The sequence below is a fragment of the Aythya marila genome, assembly GCF_965140915.1.
Source record: "Aythya marila genome assembly, chromosome: 1".
In the NCBI taxonomy this organism is placed as follows: domain Eukaryota; kingdom Metazoa; phylum Chordata; class Aves; order Anseriformes; family Anatidae; genus Aythya; species Aythya marila.
The window spans coordinates 203,325,670-203,343,118 of record NC_139042.1 but is presented as its reverse complement, the minus strand read 5'-3'; the positions used below and the strand labels follow the sequence as shown (position 1 = coordinate 203,343,118).

The following is a 17,449-nucleotide window of genomic DNA, read 5'->3' as shown; positions in this document are numbered from 1 at the left end:
CCATTAAAAAAGTGTAAGACATTTTCCGGAATAATACCTTTGGGATTCACTGATTTGTGACTGTGAGCATCTCTGTGTTGTCAAGCTTTTCACCACTAATGTATGCGTTAGAGCTCTTTTTTTTTTTTTTTTATCTGTTTTCTTTTCTTTTTCTTTTCTTTTTTTTAATGCAAGTTCTAATTTTTATTTGATTTCTCACTTCTAGGGTTTTAAGAACAGCACTAAAAATCACTCTAAGAATTGGAAATATTGCTCCTCAAAGGAGATGCTAAGCATAGGCACAATATATGAAAAAATGGGGCAATCTTTTTGCTTCTGTATGCATTTCTTCCACTTCTACTTAATTAAATAATATGTACTTTGACAGTTGTTTTTTAAATATTAATTCTGTAAATCAGAGTCAGCCCAAAACAGTACCTTATAGGGGTGCCTAGAAAAAAAGGAGGAGAAAGCCTTATTTTTTCAAAAAGCTCTCTCACAGAATTTTTAAAACATTCAGAAGTTTGAAATGCAACCAAATTTGGCTACATCTCTCTTAAGCCAAAATGCAAGCAAGAGAACAAGAATTTGGTTAAAAAAAAAAAATAGTAAAATTAACTAAAACTTTATCACGTGTACAGTTTTAACCAGACCTGTGATTAATAGATATTTCTCAAAACAATATATCTACCATTATAAGCAACTCCTCTACTGTATAAGCTACAGGCTCCTACACAATCTCTTCAAATATTATTTCATAGCACAATGCAGTCTCAAAAATTAATAATATAATAGAAATGGCTTTAATGTTATTTTTTTCTCTTCAACTACTTCGTTGCAATAAAAGATGCTTTAATATCAAACAATGGTATAATGATTTAGCTTATTATTATAAATCCCTAGCCACTAAAAAGCATCTATTGCTTCTCTGATTTGTGTGCTAGATTCTAAGCCAGTGGGTTGTCACTTACCCCTGAGAACACAATGGCTAAAATTAATAATTGGTTTGCTTGAAATATTAACATTTACCACAATGCAAGAACTCTAAATGCATAGCTAGCATGTTAAAAATAATAAATAAATTTTAAAAAGTATCACTGCATATTGATTTAACAGTACAAGAACAATCTGCAGCACTCACAAACAGCAAATCTGTCAACAGGGGGTTACATACATTGCACGACACAGACAGCACCAAGCATGTACATGTATATTGCATGAAACACCAGGAAAGGATTAGATACTGTTTCAAACCAAAGCACTGTTTTCTCTCTCTGCACTTCTACCTTGGGCTGCCTATTTTCTCTGCCCGAAGAAAGGGAATGGAGAGGTTTGCACTGGTGTTGTCCCATATGCCAGGGATGGGTGCAGACCACCACTGACTTTTCATATATGCTGCCTGGGAATGGTCCAGAAACAGGGATGCAGCAGCCCTGAGAATGTACGTTATTTTTGCAAGGGCTGTCAGGCTCACAGATTTGGAAGGAAGGGGGGAGGAAATCCCTGACAATACACTATTTATTCTCCCTGCCAGGGACCTTGTACTGCATGGGTGGATGGAAATAGGATACAGCTGTGGCTAGTGGCAGTGACCAGGGACAAAATTATTAAAAATGGTGCCTGGAGGCACTCTTGCTTCCAAAAAGCCAACATGAGTGTTTACACAAAGCTAAACAACTTGTTTACTTTCACTCCCAGCCTAAACTCAGAGGGGCAGAGAGAATCATCCCCTGCTGGACAGGCTGCCTGCTCTCCAAACGTCCATGCAGCATCCAAACAAGAGCAAGGCACGCCCCAGTGGAAAAGGTGCCTCGCTCCCATAGTTTCAAGCTAAAGCTATGAGATATTTGTCAAGTATTGCAAGGCAAACTGAAGCTCCCTGCAAATGCCCTGGACAGGCTGGGTTCCTGGCCTCTGGGTGCATCCAAAAGAACAGACAATTCTTCTCTCCCATCTACCAGTGACCAAGGTCATCTCACCCAACTTCCCTGCTAAATCTGACTGCTGCTTTTAGATGGATGGAATGTCCTTGAGGGAGCTATTTCCACACACCTATAATTCTGGCAGTGCTTTCCATCAACCTACTGACCCCCCCCCCTCCAACCTGAGTCCTGGTGCAGTTTGCTGGAGCTGATGGGGCACTGAAGTCCTCCTTCCTACAGACACCCTCAATGTTCTCCTTCACAACCCAGACTTCTATGAGTACCCAGATTTCTAAGACCAACCCTCCAGCCTGAAGGCCAATAAACTACCACATGACTCAGTCAGAAGCAGAGCCAGCAGAATCAAGGCAACATCACCCTGGACTTTTGGCCAGCACCGGATGAGGCCCGCTGCCAGCACACAGACGCTGCAAGCACACAGCCCTACACATGGTGAGCACAAACACTGCTGAGCATGCACATCGCGAGACAGTATCAGATAGAAACTGCAATCTAATACATACGCCTTCCAGTAAATTCGCAGGTGCAGTCCTGGCGCCGGTCAAATCGTGTATAAGAAACTCCGTCCAGTCCACGTATTTCTCTTTGATTGCTGCAGAGGGTGAGGGAAGAAAAGAAATGCTTAGCACTGCAGGCTGCAATGGATTTCCCACGTGTATTTCAGAGAGAGCTCCCCAGGACTTAACAGCTTTGAAGTTTCAGGTATGATTGCAGTCCAGACCAGGAGAAAAGCTGATACATTGCCTAGTTGCTTGGGCAACACACACACATCATGTGATTACATCTCCAAAATAAGGGAAGGGGCTGTTCGGCTGCACCCACTGACATGATTTACAACAGCGTGGCTTATCATCTCCATCTTTCCCATTCAAAATTGGCCACTGCTTGGGTAACCACTTGTTTGCTGCTTACCAGGTAGGCTCAGATATCATTCATAACATCTCTTTGTATCTTTACTACTGACCACAGAGACAAAATGTGCTAACTTTTAAGTTCCTTGACTTAAAACAAGGTCAACAGAAACTACAGATGCTTTCCCCCAAAAAACAGAAAACACAACCCTGGGATTATTCTATGTCAGCTACTGAATCAATACATTTGCAAGAAGACTTAATTTATCAGGAATTTTTATTCATTAATCATGAATTTTTATTTCATTATTAAAAAAAAAAAAAAAAGATATTTTGAACTGTACACTGTATGCCTGTGTTACTTTTGGGATCTGTATCAACCGTTTCATAAGATTTAAACTAAAACATATAAATATACATATACAATGTGTAAGTATATGTATAAAATGTATAAAATATATAATTTTATTCATAAGAATTTAACTAAAATGTATAAATGCTGCCTCTGGGATTCAAACTTTGGTTCAATTCTTGTTGAAATTAGTGCAAGTTAGGCACCAAATGTATATTCAGCAAATCTCAACTCCAGAGATTCAGAGGCCTCTTTGAATTAATTGTGCATCTGCAGTTGGAAACCCAGAAGCCAGACTTTAATTTCACCTGCCTCTAAATGGGAATTAGATTACATCAGAAACATTTTTATCTCCCCAAAAAATCTTACTTACATGTTAGACAACCCACAGTGATATAGTTTTGTTGTTAATCATACCAACACCTATAGAAGGGAAAAATCATAAGCATTTGAAAATTAAACCTTTTCTTCTGAACAAACTGCACACACAGTTTAAAGATCATTAATCCATTGGGGAGTCCAGAAAGGGCTGTAAGTAACCAGCAAAGGTCCTAAATAATTACATTATAGCAACCCTTCTGTTTTGCTCAGAAGAAGCCAAGTCCTTTGCTTCACACTTCAGGGAAATACAATGTTAGTCAACCAAGACTGAAACATTTCATGCTTTCTGAGAAGGTGTAGTTGCAGTGTTTAGAGCAGGAGGGTTTCAGATTAGAAACACGACCAGCAGAGGCGGTGAACTGTGGGCACAAATCTTGCCACTATTACCTGCAGACAAGGAGGCCAAACCTGAGCCTTCTCAAAATGCATTAAGTGGCCTGCTGCCGAACAACGAATAAAGAAGTACAAATTGGTTTGAACCTCTTCAAGACCAAGCACCTTTCAAACCATAGCCACGCAATTCCTGATAGAACAGCATAGCAGGGCCTTAAATAAGGCAAAAGTAAACTTGGCACCATGAGTTAATATTGCTCTATATGATCCCCATTCTTCGTCCTCACTGCATGACGTGAATGGCAGCAAGGAAGGACCAAAGCTGGAATACATAGAGTTATTTTTTGCAGGCCTCCCAGTTGCTTGTAGAAATGGGTAAAGGCAGCAAAGACCTGTAACAGCTCTGTTTGATGGGAAGGGCTACAAGGACCCCAGGATGGTTTCAGAGGAGGAGAGAAAAGTGGCCTGTAGACGTCATGATGGAGCTTTTTACATGGGTTTGTCTCCCATGCCAGTGATACCGCTTCAGCTCTTCTTTTTAAAAGGAAAATAAACACCAACCTGGTGTCAAATGGATACGGGAAACCAGAGACCCTACCTGAAGCATGGGTAGAAGTAAAAGTGTTTCAAACAACTCCCCTCCACAGGAAGCCCCAGTATTCCATCAAAAATTGTTCCTTTAGACCCATCTCCTGGTGAGCAGCTTAGCTCAAGGTAGCTCATTCTCTTCTACTGACTATTTCAAAGAAAAAGGTAATTTACTCTCTTCTTTGAAGACATGCAACTCATTTCCTTTAGTTACAGGCATGTACCTGGTGGGGGGGTGGAATAAGGAGACGTGTTTCTCCTCTTGTTCAAAGACAGAAGGTAGATGACAGCCTGGGCATGAAGCCCAGGAAGGATAAGATGGACAGGCTAAAATGGATGGATGGAGAAATGGGCTAATGCTCCTGAAACTCCATGAATGGGGCCACACCAAGTACATGCTCTGAGGTATTTATGAATCTACACAGCCCACAGTGAGGAATAGTTTTTATTCCCTCTGTGCTACAAAGGGGTACACAGGTTGAACAGAGGTTTGGTATCAAGCTGATGAAATGCTCTGTATTTGTGCACCCAGCACAGGGGTGTTCATCAGAGGTACTCAAAGCTTCAGTGCCTAGCAAATATTCATTGCCTTTGGGGGAGAAAAAAAAGTTAATACCAAGCTGCCTGGCAGCAAATATTCCAAACCAGCAGCTATTTCCTTCAAGAAGCTCAGTCGAGAGAGCCTGAAATTAGCAAGAGCTTCATCTCAAGAAATCAAAGCACAGCAGAATTCAGAACTGGCAATACTCACACCGACCTTTGCATAGCTCCTACAAATCCCACCTCCCTTTCCAGACCGTGGGACCAGTGTTTTTGTCTGATAATTACATGATATTGGCAAAAAAATGGGAAAAACATACTCATGCTTGGGCTTACTTCCAGTTTGGGCACTTGGCACACTTGGACTTTGGCCCAAACTCAATTTATACCCTAAATACTTTATGCAATCCATACAGATGGCCATGGAAAAAGGTAGAATCCATGCTCAGCAGACTTTACATTAGATCCCATTTCTGAGTTGTGCTCTTTCCTCTAAAGTCAGTTCTCCCAATGTCACTCGAAACATATGATCAGTTTATAGACCTAAACAACCTTGCAAGTGCACTTAAATGTATTTAAAATCAGCAAACTTTAAAATGCTGGTCTCAAGCTTCTATAAAATAACACTTAAGGTAGCCTGGAACTGCTCTAAGTCTTAGGCAGCACCGATTTTGCATGATTTCTGGGAGATTTATCACCTTTGAATTATTTAAGAGGAAGGAATAGCCTACAAATAAATGGTTTATACAAGGTGCTTTCTCTCTCAATACTCCTGTTTCACACACCTCATCAGTTCCTGTCCACCTACACTGAGATAATAAACAAGCTTAATCCTGGCATCAGTGAGAAGATAGTAATTGCTGTAATGAATGAGAGCCCTTCTAATTCAGACTTCTGCCTCTCACTGCAAACAATGCTGGGTGCATCGGGGAAGGGTGCAAACTGAACTTCATGTTGGCTCATACCCACAAAGTTGTCAGCCAATTTTGTAATGCCAGAGCTCCGTTACTAAGGAATGACAAATGTGATAAAAAGAACACGGTTCAAACTTTCAAAACTGGCAGGAGGAAAGAAAAATAGTCAGGATTTTCAAAGTTGACAACAGATTTCATAAGCCTCCATTTCCAGATGCCCAATTTCAGATGTCTTAACGGTGCCGGATTCACAGATCTTGCTGTCTGTCAGTCAGACCCCTTTTCAATGCCTCTCAAAAAAAATACTTTGTTCTGCCTAAACAACTTGAACCTCAAAGCTTTTGGACACCTAAATAAAACGGGGCCTCTGTCAACATTTAAATCTGGATTAGGGGCTTCCAAAGTCCAAAAGTGACAAGCTGATCTTTGCTTTCAGACTGAATGGCCTCAGCTGAAAAAACATATTGCTCCCAGTTTCTAAGCGGTTTCAGAATCATCCTTCCCAAACAAATCCAGCATGTTTTGCTTCATTTTAATCTTCTTTTGCAGTGCAGATAAAGGGACTCTGGAAACCTCTGGGAGAGAAGAGATTGCACTGGAAGTTTTAGGAACAGGGATTTGCACTCTTTTCCATGCCCGTGGAGCATGATCAGGATTCTCAGTACTGCAGTGCAAATAATTACAGTGCAAATACTAATTTTTAGTAGTAATGAAGTGAATCTGAATCATCACAAGATCTGCAAAAAGCCTTTGAGGACCAAGCAAAATGTTAAACAAGAATATTCGAACAAAGGAAAATCCGCTGGGTAAACGAGAATAGCTGGCAGCATAATGCATGGGTGCCCATGCATCCATCCTGAGCATCTATCAGGAAATGCTGGTGCTTCTCTGGTGTATCTGACCCAGCACCTGTGAACCAAAGTGCCGATTTTACATCACTAATTCACATTTTGGCTTATTAGCTAGAGGAAGAACACCCAACTGAACCTCTCCTATTGTAGACGTGCGGTAATAATTCTGTTTTTAGAGGCCACCTGCAAAAGGCTCGCCATTTGGTGGGACAGGAAGGTGGAGAGAACATAGGACCCTTTTCACAGGGACCTGAGCTCCTGTAGTACTGCTACTTTCAAAACAATTTTTCTGTCCTTAGATAACTATGGTGAGTCAGGAGCTGGGTGCATAGGGTTCAGATAGCTGTGTCTTCTCTCCCTTTCAATGGCTCCATCATGACCTCTGTGGGACTGTCACCCATACCACAACAGGGCTCCAAATAGGCCCAATGACAAGAAAATATTTGAAATATCCTAATTACGTCGGGACTACTTTGAAAATGACCCTGGGGGCCAACCACCATCAAATGTATCACAGGGAAACAATTCAGAAGAAGTGGAAATGTGGCAGCAGAAAAAAGACTAAGTGCCCCCAGTGATGCAAAGGCTCCAGTGTGAGCTGAACTGAACGATTAGACACTAAATAATCCAGAAAGGAGCCAGGCATTAGCATTGCTCTCAGCATGGGAAAAGTGATGTTCTGAAAATGCCAGCACCTCCTAACCACTTTTCTTTCCAGGTTCAGCAGGCAACACCACAACTTGTTGGGAGCCACAGCTTGGGTACGCAGATGTGCTGATTTCCTTTGGACTGGGTCCCCTCCACCTTGAAGCCAGCACTGGTGGTGGTTTTCACACTTCTGCAGCTCCAAGGCCAAAGGTTTTAAGGCATCTTGCTGCAATAAAAATGTTACAAACCACCTGCCTTAGAGCAAGGGCAGCCCAAAACCAAGGCCAGATCTGCATGCTGCTGGGCCAAGGTGTACCCACAGCAGTTAGAAGCAGCCAGAAGCTCTGCTCCAAATTCCATTCTTGAAGGACTAAATGCACAGAGAGTAAGATCCAGTTGGATTTAGACCACTACAAAAGGACCTGAGGAAGATCCCTGATTTCTTACAGCTGTCCCCAGTTCACAAGAAGCAGTTATTTGTATAGGTGCACCGATCCCCAGACAGAGACAGTGTCCAGCATTGGTCTGGTTGAAGCCAAGACAAGGCATTGTCTCTTCCTAACAGACTTCCATCAAGTTATCCATACCTGCAAAAGTAAAAACCAAGCATCCCTGCTCTGCTGCAGTCCCTGTAGCATGTTACCATGGAGAAAAATGCAAAGCCCTCTTGCCTTTCTCAGTGAAAAATACTTATTCCAAAGAGCAGTTTCTAGTTTGGCCAATATTACAGCAGATTTTTAAGTTAGAAAGAAAAAGCACCTTTCCATGTTAAGACTATTTATTGCCTCAGAATTGACAGTATGGGCTATAAAACTGAGCTCCTCTTCCACAGCGTTGAACTCGATCAAAAAGGGGTTGCACCCAATATCCTTCAGATAGTAGTAATTATTCCCACTTCTTTCTCTATTTGATTCATCCTGCCCCAAAGCTCTGCTCGTACGTCCTTTCCTCTCCCTCCCCCCTTTCAACTCCCTGCCATTTTCTCACTTTTACTCATTCATTTTCCTGATGAATCTGGGCTGCCAAACCCAGCAGCTCTCAACCTGGGCACCACGGGGGCAGCTGAGGACCCAGCGCTGCTGCAACCCGGGTCAGTAGTTGATGTGCAAAGCACCTTCAGCATCACTTACCATGCACCTGATTTCCCGTTTTTCACTGTTAACAGCTCAAAAGTGGCCCTTTCCCCTTGCATTGTGCATACTGACTACAAAAGCCATGCAAACAGAGGTCGAAAAAGCACAGAGAGCTGCAAACCCTGCATCACTGCACTCCCTGTAATCATGCTAATCACATGCCTGAGAACCAAAGCGGCTGCTTCGTTCCCGGTGCTGCCACCCTGTGCTCCTGCAACCTTATAATCTCTGTGCCCTGCTTCAGCCAGAGTGTATAATGGGTTCAGATTTATCTGCCTCTCTAGAGAAATAAGAGATTAAAAGAACATTTACAGTCCCGTGAAAGCACTGAGTCATAGGCGCTCCATTCAATGAGTATGAGATACTATTATCACATTACCAACTCTTGGGATTTTATCTAGTCTTTAGCAGTTGCTGTTTCTCTTAAAGCCATTTCTCCTAAGGTCATGGGATCATATGAAAATCCTCATTTTCTTCATTTTTTTTCCTTCAAGAACAGTGCACTGCAAACTACAGGAAAAAGCCTTGTAATCTATAGGACAGTGGAGACAATGGTAAGAACATACACTTTTTTTTCCTTCTTGGGACATTTTTTTCCTCAGAAAAACCACGCCCTCAGTTGGCAGGAGCAAGACTCAGGAATTTGAACTGAGGCATTCAGTAAAGGGAACAAATTGCTGCATAAATACCTCACTGGGTTACAGCACCTAGGTAAGCTACTCCTCCACCTTTATGCATCCCATGGATATTCTTACCCTTCTCAGCTCCCAGGAAGGCGTAAGAAGCACAAACAGAGGTAGAATGGGCCAAGACTATGCTTCCACCAACCAGGAATCATCAAACATAAATTATTTCAAAATAATTCATGGCATTCAACCACACACCTGCACCTTGACCTGTCTTGCAAACACAGCGGCCAGTCAAGGATCCATGCCACTGGGCAAAAAGCATGAATAAGGGGCAGCTTTTGTCAGAGTCTTTGATATCATCAATATTATATATTAAAGAACAAGATAATGACCTATGCCCATCCTTCTCCATATCTTCTGAACACATGTTGAGTAGGTATGCAGACAACCTAACACCAGCCTATTCAAGTAGACCTGTACTTCTGCCACCAGTAACGCTGTACAAGACAAGTAAAAACATCAAATTATGCTAATTTTTGTCCTTACTTAAAAAAAAAAATGCTGGTTGTGATTTATTTATTTTTAATTACCCAGGATCACAAGCAGCCTGCCAACATCTCCACTGGAGAATCCCCACTGGTCCCAATTAACCTCTAAACATCCGAGTTTCAATTTTTTCATACCTGAAGCAAGGAGCAGAGTCTTTGTAAAATGGTTTTAAATCTTTGGAATAAATCTATTAAGCGACAACTCTCTCACTGTGGTAACTACTATTATTAAAGATTTAAGTTCTTACTGGGACTGGAATGAACAAAACTGGTTAACAAAAGGAACTATAACTGGCCAGGACCTGGGAAATTCTTATCACTCCATTACAAAACAAGCTAAAACATCAGCACTTCATGAAAAGGAATGATACATTTCTCAAATAAGTATTTCAGGATGCTCAAAATTTTATAGACAAATAATACTGACTTGCAGTTTTTGAAAAGGTAAATAGCATACTGCAAAAATACAGAAATGTATCATCATGATACTTTTTAAACTGTCATACATTTGATGCAGTATTTATATGTTATAAAGGTCTAAACATATAAATATATGTTGGAACTAAGTTACAAAGGTCTAAATGATAGAGTCAAAATGAGATGTCTTCATATCAAAACAACATAGAATGCTGAAACAATTTGTTTAGACTTCACCCATCAAAACAATTTGTCAAAACTGACATGTTCCTGCAAAATATTTCCATTTTGATAAAAGATCATTTTGACAGAAAACGGTTGAAGCTAAACATTTTCAGTCAGCTTGCTGAACTATACATCCTTGTGAACCAGACTGGAGGTAGAAATGGGATGGAGATGTGGGTGCTGCCCCTGCTCAAGGATCCCCCGTGCCCCTAAGCAAAAGGCTCAGGCTGTGTCTGCACTGTTTCTGAACTACCCCCAATTCCTTCAGGGAAGGGAACAACCTCTGCTGTGGACCCTACAAAGCCTAGTAAAAGATCCCCTATTAGGCATTTCCAAAATAAAATAAAATAAAATTTAAAAAGCTACTTAGTGGCATTTTTTAATGAAAATGACTGTTTATTTTTGATTCTTTCATGGGCTCCCTGAAAAAAGCCAAATGTGGCTGGAGACACCTTCAAACAACTTTCTTATTTAAAACTTCAAACAATCTTCTTTTCTCACACCAGCAGAGTTCTGTGGTTTGAATCAGATCACAAAATGAAAATACAGTGCCAAGAAAAAAAAAAAGCATCAAAAGCTGTTGATCTCATTTCCTAATGATGCAGCCATAAATTCCAAGGGATAAAAACTTCAGAGCTCAGACATCACCTTCTGTATACCTACCTGTCTTAAAAATGGAAAGCCTTCAAAGAAAATATTATATAGGGGATTTTCATGGAAAACTGAAGTTATAAACAACTTTCTATCAAAGAATACACCCATGTTCAAAATATATTCCTGGAGTCAGCAGTACATCGTGATGCCATTCACATGCATTTATAACAGGCTAGTGTATGAAAGGGTGATAACTGTAATGGAATGAGCTGCTCTTGTACGCTGTTGGAGGATGTTGGTTTAAGCTACGGATTGATCTACTAGCTCTTAGAGCCGTTAATTATCTAATTACTTTCTATAAATAAAATTTTGAAAATGTGTAAACATCAAATTAATCTTCTTTGTTTAGACCTCATGAGCTACTTCATATAATAATAATTTTTAGTTGTCTTGAAAATCCTTCGCATGCTCCATTTTTCAGGCTACTTCAAACAACCCAGTGCCATTTCTAAGAAACTACCCATGCAGCACTTTTTACGATCTTGATCTAAGAAAGGGCCAATGCACAGATTTTAATCCTTGTATACCCAATTTAACATGCACCCTTTGATTAGAAAAAGTTATGTTCTCACCTTAAAAAATTCCCTTATTGTGCAATTATACTGAATTTCAGTAGACTGCAACTGTTATTCTTCCTTTTGCCATTCAAGGTGTCCAGAAATAATCCACTTACACTCTTAGCTAAAACAAGTAAAATCACATGGAAAAAATTGTCTCATTGTCCACATAAGACTTTACTTCCTAATATCCTTTTAGTCCTTCACAGACACACTATTCCCCTCGGGCTTCTCTAGTCCTTAATTAACTGTTACTTTTTTAACAATAAAAAAGCAGCAGGTGGGTTGGGAGTTGCTTTTCATTTCTTGCAGCTTGCTTTGGTCTGTGCTTTGTGTCCAATAGGTGGAAGAAGAAAAGGATGTGGATGCTGTGGGAGAAAACCGTGCGTGCATGCAGCCAGGGTGAGTGGATGCTATTACATTAAAGGTGTTTTGTTGTTGTTGTTTTTGAATGATGCCAAGGTCTTTCAGTAATTAACTTACTGCAGCTTCAAGGAAGGAGCTGCTCAGCATGTTGAACTTCACCCAGCACAAAGCAGCTGGCAGGAGGGTCACCACCAGCGACCGCTGAGGCATTTCCACGTGGCTTGTTCGGCTGCCTTAGCCACAAACACGTTATGGAAACAAGCATACTCTTCTTCAGAGCCCACTGTTACGGCTTTCCACTTACAAGTTAAATTGTCCTAGATCAGAAGAGAAATTTGCCTAATAAATCCCAACAGCACGGTGACCCCTGTGCCATTAGCCCGTGCAGCCTGTCTTGATTGACTGAGTACAATGGTCTCAGCTCCCCATCCTGCATGCAAGCCGCAGTAAATGATCTACTCATAAGTACTGTGATTAATTACTCCCTTTCAGTTAAAGTCAATACCCTCCTTGCACTGGATTGCTTACAATAAAAAAATAAATAAATAAGGAAAAGTGTGTTGATAATGAGAAGCGGCTCTGCTCTATCTAGGTGGCATTATATATCAATCGCAATCAGATTAAGCAGATAAAGAACACAAGTAAATTCAGCAGCTCTATTTGCACTTGTCACAGCCCTTCGCTTCGTGTGAGCAGCCCTGTGCAGCCAAGGACCACCGAGACACAGCACTGCTCTCCCTTGGGAAAATGGGAACTGGGGAAGAGGGAGAGTCAGAGACAGCGAGAGGGGATGGAAACTGATTTCTTCCCATATTCCAGCCTTGCAGGAATGCAACCAATTAATTCACCTGGTCCTCAAAGTACCTAAAAGTCACCTATGGCCATCTAGTCTCCGTGGGATGGTATTTAAGGGTAGGGCAGTCAACTTTTTAGAGCATTTGCCATGAGTAACCCTATTTTTTAAGTGCTTTTACAATAATTTCACCTGGAACACAATTTTGAAACCTTGTTATCTAGGTTAGGTACCAAACAAGAGGAAAAAGCTACATTACACTACCACAAATTGGGGAAAGCAGTTGCCTGGCAATTCACTTAGGAACATAAAAGCTCCCCCAGACATGAACAATTTTACTTGGGCCAGTTATCTGTCCTCTTGCATCTGCAGGCACAAATGAAGGCTGATTATTCTGATTTTGCTATAACATATAACATGGTAAAAGAGGGATGGTTTATTTTTAGGTACCTATGTAAAAAATTAGGAGGAAATCTGCTGTATAACTACAAAGGTGAAGAGAACACTTCACTCAAAGCAAGTAATTTCTACTTCTCAATATTTTCTTACCTTTGCCCTTATCTAAACAGAGATTTTACATTTTCATGCGTAATAATAACACTCTGCCCAACTCAATTCCAGGTACAAGGTAACTAAATTTCCTTGGTATCAACAACAATATTAGAAGTAAAGCAGGAATGGCTCACTTGAATGGCCTCACACCTGTACACACACAGATAGAGCTGCTGAAGATATTTTTGAAAGCCAGGCAAAGCCCAGCATTTGAAAATTCTGAACAAACCATATAACCATGGGGGTTCCTGCATCATTAGTATCAGTGTCCATTAGGGTGACGGCTCACTGTGAAAATAAGCATCCAAACTCCACGACTCTCGCTGCTTAACCTCAAGCCTCCATGCACGTTCCTTGATTACTTTTTTCCTCCACTTGCATTAAGTGCTATGCTCAATGCACAGAAGAGATGTATCACGTGAGATGAGAGCTCAAACTCCCAGTCTTCAGACCCAGGAGTCTTAATGAACGCCTTGTCAAATCAGGAGTTTGGGAGCATTCAGGGAGGTGGGGAAACTGGTATTTTGATTGTAATTTTGAAATCCATTTTTATCCCATTAAAAAAAACAAACAAACAAAAAACACATAAAAATCGATTTGTAACCTTATAAAAAATAGTAACAATAATTATAAGAGCTCTGTTTTCCAGCCAAAATCAGCACCTTAAGAAGGTGTTCAGAAAGGCCCAGGTCACAGACCTCAGAGTGAGATGACAGGAGATGGGTTATGTGTGTACCTACATGAGACACAGGTAAGTGCACCAAATATCCAGCACAAAATGACACTTAGTAGGCAGATTCTCAGATTTTATTTTTTTTCTAAGCTGTAACCCCTCGGTAAAAACACAGATGGCATTTGGTCATCCTTACAAAGAGATGTGCTGTTGCAGGTAGACAGAGATACACAGACACTTTGTAAAATCTGTTTAAAAAAGTTTGAGCAACTACTGGGGAGGATGAATGCCCGTTGTTGGCCCATCAACACCCTGATAAAGCCAACAAACATCACTTCATATGCTTCCTGTACATTAGTTCCAGACGAGAAATAAAGAAAGTGAAGAAATGCACATCCACTAAGCAAAATGCAGCAATTCTGGAATCCGTCCCTATCCAAGTTAGCTCCAGAACCAACAGCAATACAGCCATCAGCTTGCTTAACACCCTGAATTAGCACCTCTGCCCAGCACCAAGCACGCATTGAACCATGCCAGTCATTGTTATGGGTTAGCATGGGGGTGTCTCACATAATGCTGCATTGCACCAGTTCTCTCTGATGCTAGGAAGTGGAGCTGGTGAAGGAAAAGAGGTCTGGAGCCACCTGATCCTGGCCCAGATGCCAAACGCTATCCCCTTGGCTCACCTTTGCAAGTGGTCACAAGAAGCACTTTTATGTCCTGTCCCTTTGGGATCTCAAACACCAGTCCCAAAGTAGTTCTGCACCATTACAACATCTAAAAGTCACGGGCCACTCTGTAAGGAGATGTCATTGCAATATAAATACCGTGCCCAAGTCTCTGACCTCACACCTTCACGCTCTGTCCAATTATCTCACACACTAAGTGCCTTTTCTCACTTCCAAATCCCGCAGCCACTTTCTGAAGGCTATTCTTTGGAGACATCCCTGTAAAATGCAACAACTTTACAGCAGCACAATGTTCTTACATAAAGAACAAACCAGCTCACTGCACAATTACCTCTTTTTCTCTGGCAGTGCCAACAGTCTACAGCAAATATCCACTGTTAATGAAGGTATCAAAACACAGAAGCACATACAGAGAGAGACCTGATGTCTAAGAAATCCATTCTGCTATTTTTTTTTTTTTTTTTTTTTTTTACATTTCCCATCTGCTACAGAAAGATGAGAATTAGTGGAGATGATGTTTGCAGTTTATTATATGCATTGCATTGTTTAAAACACAGCAGAAGAGTAATTTAGACGTCTCTTTTTTCAGCTCTGGTGGGAAACATCAATAAAAAAAATCAGGTTGCAAGTTTTATTTCCTGGTTACAGTACTAGACTACAAAGAGACTGTTTTTTCTTCTCTATTAGCAAATTCATGGGATATACGAGTCCAAGAAAACAGACAAAAGCTCATTTTTGACTTCATTTTTAGTTCTCTGCAAATCTCACCACTCATGGTCAGAGCATGGGCCACAACTGAAATCCAACCTTCCCCACAGCCCGAAAGTTAGCCAGCACACTCCCAAATTACCAAAGAAATAGCTGAAAAACCTCATTCACCATGATTTCACCTTCTGACACCCTATGAGGTATAAATGTGTTAAAAAATTGAATTTCGCATTTGCAGCTCATTCTGAAATTAATTGGAATTGTATTGCCTGCTTCTAATGATCAAATCCCATTTAATCACTTTGGAGCCCCTCAGCTGCATGACGTAAGCACCACAGATCAGACCCTGGAGGTCCTTATGAACATTCATCATGCATCCTTCCTGAAACTAATGGTACGGTCTGAGCTCAGCCAGGCCCCGTGAGGTGCTTAACATCCTATGCACAAGATGTAAATTCACAATCATCAGGGCAACACCAAAGAAATACACCATCAAGACTCATTTTGTGCTTGCTAAACATGTGTTTTCCTCACCCGAATCTAGAAAAGGGTTTGAACTGTAAATCCCAGGATCAAAAAAAATCCCCCAAACTTTAAAGAGTTTAGATCTGAACTGGAGATCAACATAGAATATTTCTCAAGGTATCATCTGAAATGCAATTAACTGCATGTTGCAGGATTTGAAATGGAAGCAGCTTCTCTACAATGCTCCAAAACTCTCTGAATTTTAGCTCTTTAGCATCTCCATCATTATGGGAAGACTGGATGTGACAGTGCTCTGATGGCTTCCCCACTACACCAGAGGCTCCTAAATCTCCGTGTGGAGCTGTGGCTCACTAAACTCATTTGTGAGCTCTTAATCTTAATCAGCATACAAGGTTTCCTCAAAGTATTTTTGCCTTCTTTGTTCCTGAACAAATATTGTAGATGCTTTATGGGGGAAAAAGGCTTCTAAACAGAGCTAACTGCTGATGTCAAGGCTGCCAAGTTCAAGGGCAACAGCGAACAGCTCAAAGAAAAGCTCTATGGAAGCTCAAAGCTCTACGGAAGAGGCATTTTCACTGCCCAAATGCCCAGGGCACGGATCTGTCACACTTCCAGGAACTGCTTGGTCACCTTGCCGGGACTGCAAAGCATGGGAGAATTGCAGGATTTTCTTCTTGCCTCTTCAGACTCCAGGTTCATCACAGCAGAGCCTCTTTATTAAAGCTCATACAGAATATAGCAGAATGTTTTCCTGAGTTTGGCAAAATTTTCTCTGGATACACCTTCTGTATTAACTCCAGCAGGTTGAGGAGCAGCTGCATTTTTATGTCACAGGCATAAAAAGCTGAACTTCCCACATTTCTTTATCCATTCCCAACAATGACAGTATGGGAAAAAGTGCTTTTACACTACAAACACAGGAGGTGGATGTTCTGCCTCAAATCACAAAATAAACTATCAATCAGGAAGTGTTGTAGAGCATCCTTAAGCCAATTTGCTTTTTTTGTGTGTGTGTGTGTCTGTGTTCTTGTTTATGTTTGTTTTTTTCCCCCTATTATGATCAAAATCAAACAGGAACAAAAACACACAGGTGCATGAAATAACTGGGAATTCAGAAAGAAAAAAACTTTCCAATTTCATACAACAGAGCCAGACTTGTCCTGGAATTTGGATTCTGAGTTGGAAGAACTGCTTTTCAATTCTCACCAGGAAAATGCTTTTTAGGGCCATCACTTCATCTCTGCACTGCCTAACAGCTACCTGCACGGGCTCCAGGAGCATATGGTCTGCTTCGGGAAGCAAGCCCCTTCCATCATGACTAGGAGCCCACATTACCATGTGTAATGAAAGAAAAATCAAGAGCAAGTCACAGCTGGCTTGGGATCACGCTGCTGCTTGCATCTGCTCCTAGTAGCCTCCCAGGCTTGCTTTATGCAGGCACCTCATGAGCGACCTTGGATATGCCACTAGCCGAGTGTAGGAAGGGATGCTCTGCTGAAGACATGACACTGGACATGTTGGTTTGTCCTTGCCTTAAATGAGCCCAGAAAATCCCCTGAAGTCCACTCAGCTACAACAGACATTATTTAATCTTCAAGCTGATCAAAAAAAGGTTCACTGAAGGAATGTGTATGCTGAC

The 17,449-nt window shown here is 41.1% G+C and overlaps 1 protein-coding gene across 5 annotated transcripts in view; it reads right to left on the bottom strand.

The window, feature by feature from the left end:
• The window catches only part of SFMBT2 (Scm like with four mbt domains 2), a 180,711-nt gene that overhangs the window by 128,115 nt on the left and 35,147 nt on the right, over positions 1–17,449 (bottom strand). For all 5 annotated transcript variants that reach the window (XR_014319395.1, XR_014319396.1, XR_014319397.1 and 2 more), the window contains exon 5: positions 2,426–2,514. Coding sequence is in view for 2 of the 5 variants with exons in the window: in XM_082783944.1 (XP_082640070.1) it covers positions 2,426–2,514 (89 nt within the window). In the remaining 3 variants the exon portion in view is untranslated. The remainder of the gene's footprint in view (positions 1–2,425; positions 2,515–17,449) is intronic.